This window comes from Salmo trutta, chromosome 20 (genome assembly GCF_901001165.1).
Source record: "Salmo trutta chromosome 20, fSalTru1.1, whole genome shotgun sequence".
Lineage (NCBI taxonomy): Eukaryota > Metazoa > Chordata > Actinopteri > Salmoniformes > Salmonidae > Salmo > Salmo trutta.
In genome coordinates, this window is record NC_042976.1 from 48878933 (window position 1) to 48893077 (window position 14145).

General features: G+C 49.1%; 1 protein-coding gene across 6 annotated transcripts in view; it reads right to left on the reverse strand.

The window, feature by feature from the left end:
• obsl1b (obscurin like cytoskeletal adaptor 1b) overlaps positions 1–14145 on the reverse strand; it is a 93979-nt gene that overhangs the window by 7951 nt on the left and 71883 nt on the right. For all 6 annotated transcript variants that reach the window (XM_029703574.1, XM_029703576.1, XM_029703575.1 and 3 more), the window contains one exon: positions 98–259. In XM_029703574.1, coding sequence (XP_029559434.1) covers positions 98–259 — 162 coding nt within the window. The remainder of the gene's footprint in view (positions 1–97; positions 260–14145) is intronic.

Here is a 14145-nt window from a genome sequence, read left to right on the forward strand (position 1 = left end):
TAATTTATAAAGGCTTAAATATGAGTTATTATAAAAAGTGTAAACCCCAAAAGTATTACTACGTGTCATAAGAAATGATAACAATTGTAAGGATGACCTTCCTGGCGGATCTTGATGGTGCTGGTTGGTGTAATTCTCACTCCATTTTTTAACCACTCTCCAGGCACATCCTCCAGGGAGATCTCAACTACAAACACAGCATTCTGGTCCTCCTGTATGTCCAGGTCCTTCAAGCCTTGCAGAACCACAAGCTCCCGTTCTGCCAAGGGAGGTAAAGACAGAAGCTCTCATGTCAACACGTCATTTAAATATTTTAGAAGGTTGATACTGTATGTCTTTCTTATTGGTATTTTTATCACCTGTTCTGGACCTGTTAGTTGTTTAGCACCCCCTAGTGGCGGTTTAAGTGCAGCAGCGTAGAATTTACCTGTTTGTGTCATGTGAAAGGAAGCAGTTTCAGAAGGGAAGCAATGTTTTAGACGTGCAAGTGTGACAGAGTAGTTACAATCCTTCAACATCTTTATAAGCTTTGTAAAACGCAATGTCCGTAAGTACATTTGTTTATTAACACAAGATAAATGTTCATCACATTTAATTGTCATGTTTCTGTAAAATATTAATTGAGTTAGCTGTTAGCTACTTTGCGTTAGATTTAGTGCTATTTCTCCCTAGGGACACCTAGCTGAACAATATCAAGTAACTTAATTTTATATTTGAATCTAGATTGAGCACTCTTAATCCTTATTTCGAACATTTAGTGCAGTTATTGTGGAAGACATTCTGTGCTCTATACCACTGTAACTGAAAACATGTATTTTTGTGTTTGTTGCAGTTTCACACTGTGATTCAAGTACATTTCCAAAACAGCACCCACAGAGTTATTTGAATGAGTGTTTAGCTAACTGCATAGCTGGATAACGGCTACTTTACATTTAGCGAGCCAAGTATATCACCCCTTCAAAACAATAAAATAGTGGGAAAAAGGGATTTTTTTATAAAGACCCAATGTAACAATACTGCCCTACAAAGGCAAAACTCAGTAACTATGCCAACGGTAAAACTGAGAAAAATGGCTTTAAAATATTTTTGCTAACCAGCCAGATATGTTGTAGGTAGGTAAGTGATAATGCACTGATGTATCATCTTTATATCAAATAATTTTTATGCATATCAACCATGACCACTGATTTGACCTATGACCCCTTAAATGCAGATACTGCACCCTGCCTTTGTATGACCTTAAACAACTATATGGGCAATGCAAAGGCAAAGTGCAGTATCTACAATCTAAATGTGTTAATCCAACTTTATTGTTGTTTTTCTGTTTGATGGAAACAGTTTGAGAGTTCTAATTACTGTACTAACCAACTGTATTTAATGGTTTATATAGTTATGTTTTCATGTTTTAAATGTTGTATTGTAGTAACCCTCAAGCATTTCTTTACCAAAAGGTAAGGACTATTTCATTGCGCAGAATGTTTATACTTAAACAAATGTTTGACTTTGTGCAGTATCTACAATCTAAATGTGTCAGTGGTCATGGTAAAATAAATGGTAAAAAAATTACTTCATAATAAGATAATAAATCAGGGTATTATCACGTATCTACCTACAACATATTTGGCTGGACAGCAAATAAACTTTAAAGCCATTTTTATCAGTTTCATAGTGGAACAAAGCCAAAGTGCCTTGGTTTTTACTTGGATTTTGTACTTGCTGAATATTTCACACGCCATTTTCCCTGAAACAGAACATAATTGAATCAGGATACTTTGTCACAAGATAAAACAGATACTAAAAAGCCTGATTTCAGTCTTAACTAAATGTTGACCAAAAGTGTAGTTACTGCGTTTTGCCTTTGTACGACAGAATATCAACAGGTGATATGGGTTATTAAACTCTTTTTGGGGGGATTATGGTGACGTAATAAAATAAAAAAAGACTTAGTTCTAGTTCCCCCGACAGATGTCGGTCGTGTGCAAAAATGTGTGTAATCCACAGTGCTGTGGTGTCTTCATATATTTCTATGACCCTCTGATGTACAGTGCATTAAGAAAGTATTCACACCCCTTGACTTTTTAAAAATGTTGTGTTACAGCCTGAATTTGAAATGGATTAAATTGAGACTTTTTTGTCACTGGCCTACAAACCATACTCCATAAAGTCAAAGTGGAATTGTTTTTATTTATTTATTTGTATTATTAAAATTAAAAGCTGAAATGTCTTGATTCAATAAGTTTTCAACCCCTTCGTTATGGCAAGCCTAAATAAATTCAGGAGTAAAAATGTGCTTAGCAAGTCACATAAGTTGCATGGACTCACTCTGTGTGCAATAAACACCCTACACTGTGATTGGTAGCACAGTGTTTGTGTGTGTGTGTGTGTATATCTTTCATTATGATTAAACCATGCTGTTACGACAAAAATACAATTTGCTCATAACAACTTTCCTATACAGATTAAATCTGTATAGGAAATAGCAAGCTGCTCTATCTGCACTGATTGGTCAAGTAAGAGAAAAAATGAACAATGTGGAAGGTGTTTTCTGATCCATTATTTTCCAGAGAATGCATAGAACCCCGAGTTGATTATCCCTTTCATACCATGGCTATAATTCAACACATTTGCCACTAGAAATGTGTCAATTTGCCAGTAGAAATGTGTTCAACATCAACTGAAGTAGCTAACAACTTTATTCGAGAGCTACAGTAGTCGCTGTGGTAACGAAACAACCAGACTTGCTAGTTTAGCTAACCAAACCATCAGTCCAAGCTTGCTATAGTGAAAATCGACTTCAACATTACCAATAATGTTTTAAATTCGACATGCTCTGGAATGCCCTTTAAGAGAATAAGAAACAAGTATTCAACAATACCATGGTATAAGAGTGTTTAACATTATTTTTTAATGACTACCTTATCTCTGTACATACTGCCAAGACTGTGCTCATCAGAGCTCGACATCACCTGGAGCAGATCAACAACCACCTCTCGGACGGGCAGTTGCCGCCAGGATAGCAACGGAAGGCGAGGGAGCTGATCGCCCTCTTCATCCCATCGGGGGCCACCGAAACAGACCAGGAGATGTGGCACTGAGGAGAGAGCCCCTCAGACCACACGACGAGGAGGAAAGCGGACCAGCAAGACCAACAGGCTGACACCACCATACTCGGAAAACACCCGAGACCCGGCCAAACCCGGGTGGCACAGGGAGGGCTTCTGATGCGGAACACGACCCAGTCCGACCTCAACCCAGATAATGCCCCGACCAGGGTGACTGGACACGAGAGGCCTGCGGAAGTGACGGTGGTCCCAGAGCACCACGAACCCAGCCAAACCCAAACCAGGGTTGCACGGGGAGGGAAAAAGGCCCAGCCAGACCTCACCCTGGCCACACCCCGACCAGGGTGGCCCGGGACGAGGTGGCAGAAGACCCCATTGACATTGGTGAGGGACGGAAGGAGATGGAGACCCATACCCCACCCAGAACCCCGCCCGGGTTGATCCGTCATACCCCGACCAGGGTGACACCGGGGATTGGGAGGATGGTTGACCTTCTGGCGGCCAAGGGAGATGGCCTCTCAATGTTCTAAGACCTTTTCGTCCACCCCCCTGCGATCTCGGGGTCACCGCTGTCTCCCCTCCGCCACTCACAGACCCCCTCGCCCATGGATCAAGAGGACCTCAACATCCTGGATGACGCCATCTTAATGAGCACGGTGACTGAGCCCTCCCAACAGACCGAGCTCTCCCAACAGATACAGATAGAGCCACCCCACCGGCAGGATGGAGGTGGAGCTACCACCTCCACCTCTAACCTGCTGCCAGCCCTGTCACCCCCCCCCCTCCCCCTCCGCCACCTCCCCACGTCCCACCGACCTCGCTGCTGCCTCTGGAACATCACCATCCAGTGGTGGACCTGGGGAAACTCCCGGCAATCTCCTCGACTCTGACGTAGAGCATCGGGCAGCGACTCGTCAAGGCCTGTCAACCCCCGGCCAGCAGGATCGCCCCATCAAAGGTCGAGCAGTGAGACCCCGGTCTGGGCCGGCCCACCTGCCACCGCAACAGCCCTGCCAGCCTCATCGGCCCGACGCCGTAACCACCACCGCCAATGTCTCCTCTGCCGCCGCTCCAACCACACCAACAGTAACAGAACCCCCATCGACGCCCGACACAAGCCACTTCATGTGTCACCCCGTGCTCGCTACAAGCCCGAGTGGAGGGTACAACCCCACTGTCCCATCCTCATCCTGGGAGGCTCCAACATCGCCAGGCTCCTTCGGATCTTCTCCGACCAGATCTAAGTAAAATCCTTCCCCGGTGCCCGCTTTTGCCACGGCATCTGCCTCCTCGACTACCTGCGAACCGAGGGCTGTCCCGAGGTGGCAAAGGTCATCCTCTCCTTTGGCCTCAACAACCGAGAAAAGGGAACGGCTACCACCTACCACAAGGCCTCAACCTCCTACTTTGGACAGTGACCGAAGCCTTTCCGAACGCTGCCATCTTCATGCTGAAGCTAAATTACTCTCCTAAGATGCCGTTGGCCGACCGGATCAACTTGGATATCCTGAATGGGTTGATTGGCCACAGACAACATGTCCCTCTGCTGCCCTCATCACAGTTCCACACCCGACAGGATGGCCTGCACTGGACCCCGGTCATGGCGATGTGGCAATTGTGGAGCCACTGTTTAAATTAAGCATTCCGCTCACTGGCACAGACCAGGGGGAGAGTGACCCTCTGGATGGCACCAAGCCACCTGCCCGCCTCCCTGTGCCCCGACCGGCAGGGCCGTACCCCACCGTGACCAAGACCAGAACACTCAGATGGATTCGGGCGTCGGGGACCATGCACCCGCCCGCCTCCGACCCAAATTCGGGGAGACCGACATGGATGGGCAACCCCGCCGATGACCACCACCCCACCGAAGCAAGAGGAGGACAACAGGGGGCTGGACTCTGCCACACCGCACCCACCGCACTCTGACCCAAGCACGGAGGAGACCAGCATGGAGGTAGTGGTCCTGTCACGTATCTTCACACCCATAAAGCCCTAACTCTCCCTGTCCCGACGAGGCCTCTCATTCATGCCCACGCTTGACACGGGCAAGGAGGCATGTATCCGGCTCCGCCCTGAGATTGACGACTACCACCGAACGCTCAAAGTGGCCGACTACTTTGACAGCCACATAGGCAATGCACACCGCGGAACCCAGAGGGAACAGCGACTGTGGAGAGGGCCCACAGGGAAATAAACAACTATTCACAGTACCTTCAGCGTGGGAGCCGCCCGACACGTATCTGCCGCAGGGCATCCACTACCTACTGGAAACCGACTGGAAAACCTTTAACTTGACCCCCCCCCCCGACCTGCAAGGGGCATGGGACAACCTGCCTAAGTAGGAGGTTACCGCCCTCAGACAACTGGAGAGGGACGCGACAATAATCAAACCGGCGGATAAAGGGTCAGCTGTGGTCATCCTGGACAGGGGTCAGTACGTGAAGAAGGCTGAGCGCCAACTCGACCAGGAGGGGAACTACCGGTGGCTGGCGCAGCCCACCTTCCAACGGACGGCTCTGCTCATCAGAGGTGTGCTCGATGGGCTGGTGACGGACGGGACCCTGGGGCCCAAGCAATGCGCCTACCTGGTGGGAACCATGCTGGCCAAGACCAGGAAACTCTACCTCTTGCCAAAAATCCACTAGGTGCCCCACGAGGTGACCCCCGGCAGACCCATCAAGTCCGACTGTGGCAGCGAAACCTATGGTGTGTCGGAGTGGATAGACACCTACCTACGCCCGCTGGCAACGAGGCACGGCAGCTACATCAAGGACATGATGGACTTCCTGGACAAGGTGGCAGCAACCAAGGTGGGCGCCGGCGACTTCCTGTTTACCATGGACGTGGACAGCCTCTACACCAACATCGAAGTTGGACATGGCCTGGCCGCAGTCAACGCTCACCTCGAGCGCCACCCTCAGGACAGCAGGACAGCAGGACAGCTCACCCGCAACGACTTCGAGTTAAATAGAAAAATCTACCTGCAGGTCAAAGGAGTGGCCATGGGAAAGCAATTCGACCCCGCCTTCGCCAACATCTACCTGGCGGAATGGAAAGCCACCGTGTTCCCCCTGTGCGCTCTCCGACCCTCACGCTTCTACCGCTTCCTGTACGACAAGATGTGTGTCTGGCACTACGGGAGGGAGGTCTTCCAATGGTTCGCATGAACGCTGAATGCGCACCACGCGTCCATCCACCTCACCTACCGACTGGACGGGCAGCAAGTGGACTTCCTTGACACCACCACATAAAAGGAATCTCACTTCTCCCGTGCAGGCCGGCCAGCTGGAAATCAAAATGCACTTCAAGCCCACCGACACCTACGCCCTCCTACACGCCGCCAGCTACCACCCTCACCACACGTGCAGTGGGATACTCAAGTCTCAACTACCTCGCTAATTGTCTCTAAAAACATGTTTTCACTTTGCATTATTTTTACATTTTGGTCATTTAGCAGACACTCTTATCCAGAGCAACTTACAGTATTGAATACATACATTTCATTTCATGCATTTTGATTTTTTTTGTAACTGTCCCCCGTGGGAATCAAACCCACAACCCTGGCGTTGCACACACCATGCTGGCGTTGCAAACACCATGCTCTACCAACTGAGCCACAGGGAAGACTGGGGTATAGTGTGTAACAAACCCAGTGCAATGTTCAATCTAAGCGCTGGGTGGTAGTTTTATAGGTTCAGGGGTATGTCAGAAATATTTTTTCTATTTTCACAAGAACAATTATCAGTGCAGACGCTGGCATTGGCGCAAAAGGGCTGAACTTTGATGAAATTACAATTTGTGGGTGTGTTGAGGCTTGGACCCTGCTCCATGGATAAATACGTGGTTGCTTCAAGTTGTGTGTATTTATGGTCTTTAATGTATTGCATTAGAATCAACTCAAATCAATGTTAGTCTAAATCAATGTTAGTCTGTTATAGTTTGTTAAATGGTGGTCCCGTGTGGCTCAGTTGGTAGAGCATGGTGTTTGCAACGCCAGGGTCGTGGGTTTGATTCCCACGGGGGACCAGTACGGGGGAAAAAAATGTATGAAATGTATGCATTCACTACTTTAAGTCGCTCTGGATAAGAGCATCTACTAAAATGTAATGTAAATGTTGAACAGCTTACAGAAACAAAAATAGCAAAATGTAGACCTATACCATCTTTGCTAAATATGTTAACTTGAACCTGTTTGCAGTCCACATTGTTCTAAGTAATTGCATGGCTTCAATGTTGAAATATATACATACAATTCCCATTGATATAGGGGCTAGGCCAACTGTAAATTGCATTATGGCTGAGCATAGTTATGCCAAATGTGGTCAATAAACAAGACTAAATTCACTTAAAAGAGCAAATCATTTGAATACAATTCTAAACAAAACAACAATTTGTTTTAAATAAGCTATGTCTAAATACACTTACAGTACAGGCACCATAATTGCTTCATATTGGCATATAATATTAAAACAACGCACACTATGGAGGCTTTTACACACATCAAAACTTTTCACAGTAGCTGGACAAAGATCCAATATCAATAGAAAGGGAGAATGTCCACTCACCTTTATACTGCTCCCAAGTAGGCCTAAATTTTATGAACATAACCGGAAGCATTTTACAGATCAGATCGCATTCACACATCTCCAGAAGCTGCATTGCCAGAGCGTCATGGACGTTGTCACCATAAAACCAGCAAGGTGAATCATTCTTATAAGTTTGGTTGACATTTATTTTAAACTAAAAACAAGTAATCTGTTGTTTTTTTAAGAACAACAACAATACATACAATAGCATGTAATTATATGATAAAATAAAACCATCAGGATAAAAAAGACACACATTGCTGTTGAACTAGTGTTACCGGTGTGTAAGGGAGGCAAAGTTAGGTGCAGGAGAGTAGTGTGTAGTAACAGACGCACTTTATTCCGTTCCAAAAACGACAGCACAGAATACAATAAACGTGACCAAAAACGCGGAACACGAACAAAATACAGGCACGTGGTAAAATACCCACATAACATACAACAATATCACACAAAGACATGGAGGGGAACAGAGGACTAAATACATGCAGTGTGATTAGGGAATGAAAACCAGGTGTGTATGGAACAAGACAAAACAAATGGATATATGAAAAATGTAGCGGTGATGGCTAGAAAGCCGGTGACGTCGATCGCAGAACGCCGCCCGAACAATGAGAGGAGACGACTTCGGCAGAAGTCGTGACAGTACCCCCCCCCCCTTGACGAGCGGCTCCAGCGGCACGCCGACACTGGCCTCGGGGACGACCCGGAGGGCGAGGCGCAGGGCGATCCAGCCGGCAACGGTGAAACTCCCGCAGAAGTTCGGGGTCCAACACATCTGCAACCGGGACCCAGCACCTCTCCTCCGGACCATACCCCTCCCACTCCACAAGGTACTGAAGGCCCCCTGCCCGACGTCTCGAATCCAGGATGGAATGAATGGAGTACGCCGGGACCCCCTCGATGTTCAGAGGGGGCGTAGGAACCTCCCGCACCTCAGATTCCTGGAGCGGACCAGCCACCACCGGCCTGAGGAGAGACACATGGAACGAGGGGTTAATACGGTAATCAGAGGGAAGCTGTAATCTGTAACACACCTCGTTCACCCTCCTCAGGACTTTGAATGGTCCCACAAACCGCGGACCCAGCTTCCGGCAGAGCAAGCGGAGGGGCAGGTTTCGTGTCAAGAGCCAGACCTGGTCCCCCGGTGCAAACACTGTGGTCTCACTGCAGTGACGGTCCGCGCTGGTCTTTTGGCGAAGTGTGGCTCGCTGAAGGTGAACATGGGCAGCCTCCCATGTCTCCAACATGACCCAGAACCAGTCGTCCACCGCAGGAACCTCGGTCTGACCCTGATGCCACAGCGCCAGAACCGGCTGGTACCCCAATACGCACTGAAAGAGGGAGAGGTTAGTGTAGGAGTGGCAAAGCGAGTTCTGCGCCATCTCGGCCCAGGGCACGAACGTCGCCCACTCCCCCGGCCGGTCCTGGCAATAGGACCGCAGAAACCTGCCCACATCCTGGTTGACTTTCTCTACCTGCCCGTTACTCTCGGGGTGAACACCCGAGGTAAGACTGATCGAGACCCCCAGACGTTCCATGAACGCCTTCCAGACTCTCGACTTGAACTGGGGACCCCGATCAGACACTATATCCTCAGGCATCCCGTAGTGCCGGAAGACATGAGAAAACAGGGCTTCCGCAGTCCGTAGGGCCGTAGGAAGACCGGGCAGAGGGAGGAGACGACAGGAAATGATCCACAACGACCAGGATCATAGTATTTCCCTGTGAAATAGGAAGATCGGTTAAAAAATCCACCGACAGGTGTGACCAAGGTCGTTGTGGAACAGGTAGCTTACCTCTGGGCAGGTGTCTTGGAGCTTTACACTGGGCACACACCGAGCAGGAGGAAACATAAACACTCACATCGTTAGCCAAGTTGGGCCACCAGTACTTCCCAATCAGACAGCGCACCTTCCGACCGATCCCCGGATGACCAGAGGAGGGTGACGTGTGGGCCCAATAGATCAACTGGTCACGGACAGCAGCCGGAACGTACATACGCCCGATGGGACACTGGGGGGGAGCGGGCTCTGTACGCAACGCCTGCTCAATGTCCGCGTCCAGCTCCCACATGACCGGTGCTACCAGGCAAGAGGCCGGGAGTATGGGAGTCTGATCCATGGGCCGCTCCTCTGTGTCATACAGCCGGGACAATGCGTCTGCCTTCATATTCTGGTAACCTGGTCTGTAGGACAGGGTAAACACAAAACGGGTAAAGAACATGGCCTACCTTGCCTGACGAGGATTCAGTCTACTCGCTGCCCGGATGTACTCCAGGTTGCGGTGGTCAGTCCAGATGAGGAAAGGGTGTTTAGCCCCCTCAAGCCAATGTCTCCACGCCTACAACGCTTTAACCACAGGCAACCGCTCCCGGTGCCCCACATCACAGTTCCGCTCCGCCGTGCTGAGCTTCTTCGAGAAGAAAGCACAGGGGCAGAGTTTCGGTGACGTACCCGAGCGCTGTGAGAGCACGGCTCCTATCCCACCTCCACTATGAACGCCAAAGAGGGATCCGGATGGGCCAGCACGGGAGCCGAAGTAAACAGAGCTCTCAGCTTCCCAAAAGCCCTGTCCGCCTCAGCCGACCACTGCAACCGTACAGGACCCCCCTTCAGCAGTGAGGTAATGAGAGCATCCACCTGGCCAAAACCCCGGATAAATCTCCGGTAGAAATTGGAAAACCCTAAATATCGCTGCACCTCCTTTACCTTGGTGGGAGTCGGCCAATTACGCTCGGCTGCAATGCGGTCACTCTCCATCTCCACCCCTGATGTGGAAATGCGATACCCTAGGAAGGAGACAGCCTGCTGAAAGAACAGGCATTTCTCTGCCTTGACGTACAGGTCATGCTCCAACAGTCGTCCAATACCCTGCGCACCAAGGACACATGCTCGGCGCGTGTAGCGGAGTATATCAGAATGTCATCGATATAAACCACTACACCCTGCCCGTGCAGGTCCCTGAAAATCCTGTCTACAAAGGATTGGAAAACTGATGGAGCATTCATCAACCCGTACGGCATGACGAGGTACTCATAATGCCCTGAGCTGGTACTAAACGCTGTCTTCCACTCGTCTCCCTCCCGGATACACACCAGGTTATACGCAATCCTGAGATCCAGTTTCGTGAAGAAGCGCGCCCCATGCATTTACTCAATCGCCGGGGCGATAAGAGGTAGCAGGTAACTGTACTTCACCGTGATTTCATTGAGACCTCTATAGTCAATGCACGGGCGTAGACCTCCATCCTTCTTCTTCCCAAAAAATAAACTCAAGGAGGCGAGTGAAGTGGAGGACCGAATGTACCCTGACGCAGGGATTCAGAGACATATGTCTCCATAGCCACCATCTCCGCTTGCGACAGGGGATACACGTGACTACTGGGAAGCGCAGCGTCTGCCAGGAGATTTATCGCACAATCCCCCCGTCGATGAGGTGGTAATTGAGTCGCCTTCTTTTTACAGAAGGCGAGTGTCAAATCAGAATATTCTGAGGGGATGCGACGGTGGAGACCTGGTCTGGACTTTCCACCGTGGTAGCACCAATGGAAACTCCTACACACCTCCCCGAGCACTCTCGCGACCAACCTGTGAGAGCCCTCTGTTGCCAGGAAATAGTGGGGTTATGATGAGCCAACCAGGGCAGACCTAGTACCACGGGAAACGCAGGACAGTCAATGAGGAAGAGACTGATCTTCTCCTCGTGACCCCCCAGCATCTCCATGGTCAGGGAGATGGTGGCTTCCCTGATTAGCCCGGACCCTAATGGTCGACTACCCAGAGTGTGAACCGGGAAAGGTCTAACTACAGGAATAATGGGGATCCCTAAACTAAGGGCTAACGCTCTGTCGATAAAATTACCAGCTGCGCCTGAATCGACGAGCACCTTATGATGGGAATGCGGGGAAAACTCAGGGAAACAAACAGGTGGTCAACAGAGGACTCTGGATGAGTGTGGTGCAGACTCACCTGGGGACGCCAGAGTGCCCTGCCTGTTGCTTCGACTCCCAGAGGGACCGACACGACACCGACCGGCAGTGTGCCCTCTGCGGCCACAGATGGGGCACGTGATGGCCCCTCCTCCAGCCTCCCTACACGCAGCCCCTCCACCGGAGCGGGGGTGCTGGAAGATGGCACCGACAGAGCCCCCTCTGGATGTCCGCAGGTGACCAGCAGGTTATCCAAACAGATGGACAAATCCAACAGTTGGTCAAAGGAGATGGTGGCATCCCTGCAGGCCAGCTCACGTCGGACGTCCTCTCGCAGGCTGCACTGATAGTGGTCGATGAAGGCCCTGTTGTTCCAGCCTGCTCTGGCAGCCAAGGTCCGGAATTCCAGGGCGAATTCCTGGGCGCTCCTCGTCCCCTGCCTCAAATGGAAGAGCCGTTCCCCCGCCGCTCTACCTTTGGGTGGATGGTCGAAGACGGCCCGGAAGCGACGGGTGAACTCTTCGAAGTGGTCCAACGCCGTGTCTCCTTCTCCCCACACGGCGTTTGCCCACTCCAGAGCTCTCCCCAAGAGGCATGAGAAGAGGGCAGACACTCTCTCCCTTCCCGAGGGAGCTGGATACACAGTGGCCAGGTAGAGGTCCAGTTGTAACAGGAATCCCTGGCACTGTGCTGCCGTCCCATCATACTCCCTGGGAAGGGAGAGACGCATCCCACTGGGACTGGCTCCAGACGGGACGGGTAGAGGTGACCCCGGTTGCGCTGGTCGAGGCACTGGAGAGACTTCCTTTCTCTCCCAGCGGTCCATAGTCTGGACAACGCGATCCATCATGGCACCAAGATGATGTAACATAGCAGAATGTTCCTGGATGCACTCCTTGACTCCTTTCACCGGGGTACCTGCTCCTGCTGACTCCATGGGTGATGTGATATTCTTTTACGGGTGTGTAAGGGAGGCGAAGTCAGGTGCAGGAGAGTAGTGTGTAGTAACAGGCACACTTTATTCCATTCCAAAAACGACAGCACAGAATACAATAAACATGCCCAAAACACGGAACATGAACAAAATACAGGCGCGTGGTAAAATACCCACATAACATACAACAATATCACACAAAGACATGGAGAAGAACAGAGTACTAAATACATGCAGTGTGATTAGGGAATGAAAACCAGGTGTGTAATGGAACAAGACAAAACAAATGGAAATATGAAAAATGGAGCGGCGATGGCTAGAAAGCCGGTGACGTCGGTCGCTGAACGCCGCCCGAACAAGGAGAGGAGCCGACTTCGGCGGAAGTCGTGACACCTAGCCTTTGTTATAGTAGGCCTAAGGGAGGTCTTGGGTTATGAACATATGAAACGGAAAACAAGCCACTTTTACAAGTTACAGAAAACGTCTACATTCTCATCTCTCATTTCATGATGGCATGGACAAGTAGAAATGCCGTAGAAATGTTTTAATTTGCGGTAGAAATGTGTTGAACATCCACTGAAGTAGCAAGTAAGTTTTTCTAGAGAGCTACAGTATTTTATTTATTTTTTGTATTTACATTTTTATTAGGGGATGGATCAGCGTTAATATTGCAGATAGATAGTTGCTTCCATTAAAGTAATTGTCTGTATTATTTCAAATCCCCCATAGATGTTTTGGGTAAACATACACTGCCGTTCAAAAGTTTGGGGCCACATAGAAATGTCCATGTTTTTGAAAGAAAAGCACATTTTTTGTCCATTAAAATAACATCAAATTGATCAGAAATACAGTGTAGACATTGTTAACGGGGCGGCAGGTAGCCTAGTGGTTAGAGCGTTGGACCTGTAACCAGAAGGTTTCTAGAGCCAATGCCCAAGCTGACAAGGTAAAAATCTGTTGTTCTGCCCCTGAACAAGGCAGTTAACCCCCTGTTCTTAGGCTGTCATTGTAAATAAGAATGTGTTCTTAACTGACTTGCCTAGTTAAATAAAAAATAAAAAAAAATACTAGTGTAGCTGGAAACGGCTGATTGTTAATGGAATATCGACAGCTGAAGTCGGAAGTTTGCTAACAGGAGTGATGGTTGATTTCTTACTGACCCAACGCTCTAACCACTAGGCTACCTGCCGCCCCTAATCCAAGTATGTAATTTTAAAAGGCTAATTGATCATTAGAAAACCCTTTTGCAATTATGTTTGCATAGCTGAAAACTGTTCTGATTAAAGAAGCAATAAAACGTACCTTCTTTAGACTAGTTGAGTATCTAGAGCATCAGCATTTGTGGTTTCGATTAGAGCCTCAAAATGGCTAGAAAGAAAGAACTTTCTTCTGAAACTCGTCAGTCTATTCTTGTTCTAGTCTATTCCATGTGAGAAATTGGCAAGACAGTGAAGATCTCGTACAACACTGTGTACTACTCCCTTCACAGAACTGCGCAAACCTGCTCTAACCAGAATAGAAAGAGGAGTGCACAACTGAGCAAGAGGACAAGTACATTAGAGTGTCTAGTTTGAGAAACAGACCCTAACACGTCCTCAACTGGCAGCCCCCAACCCTCCAGGAGTCTGTCACA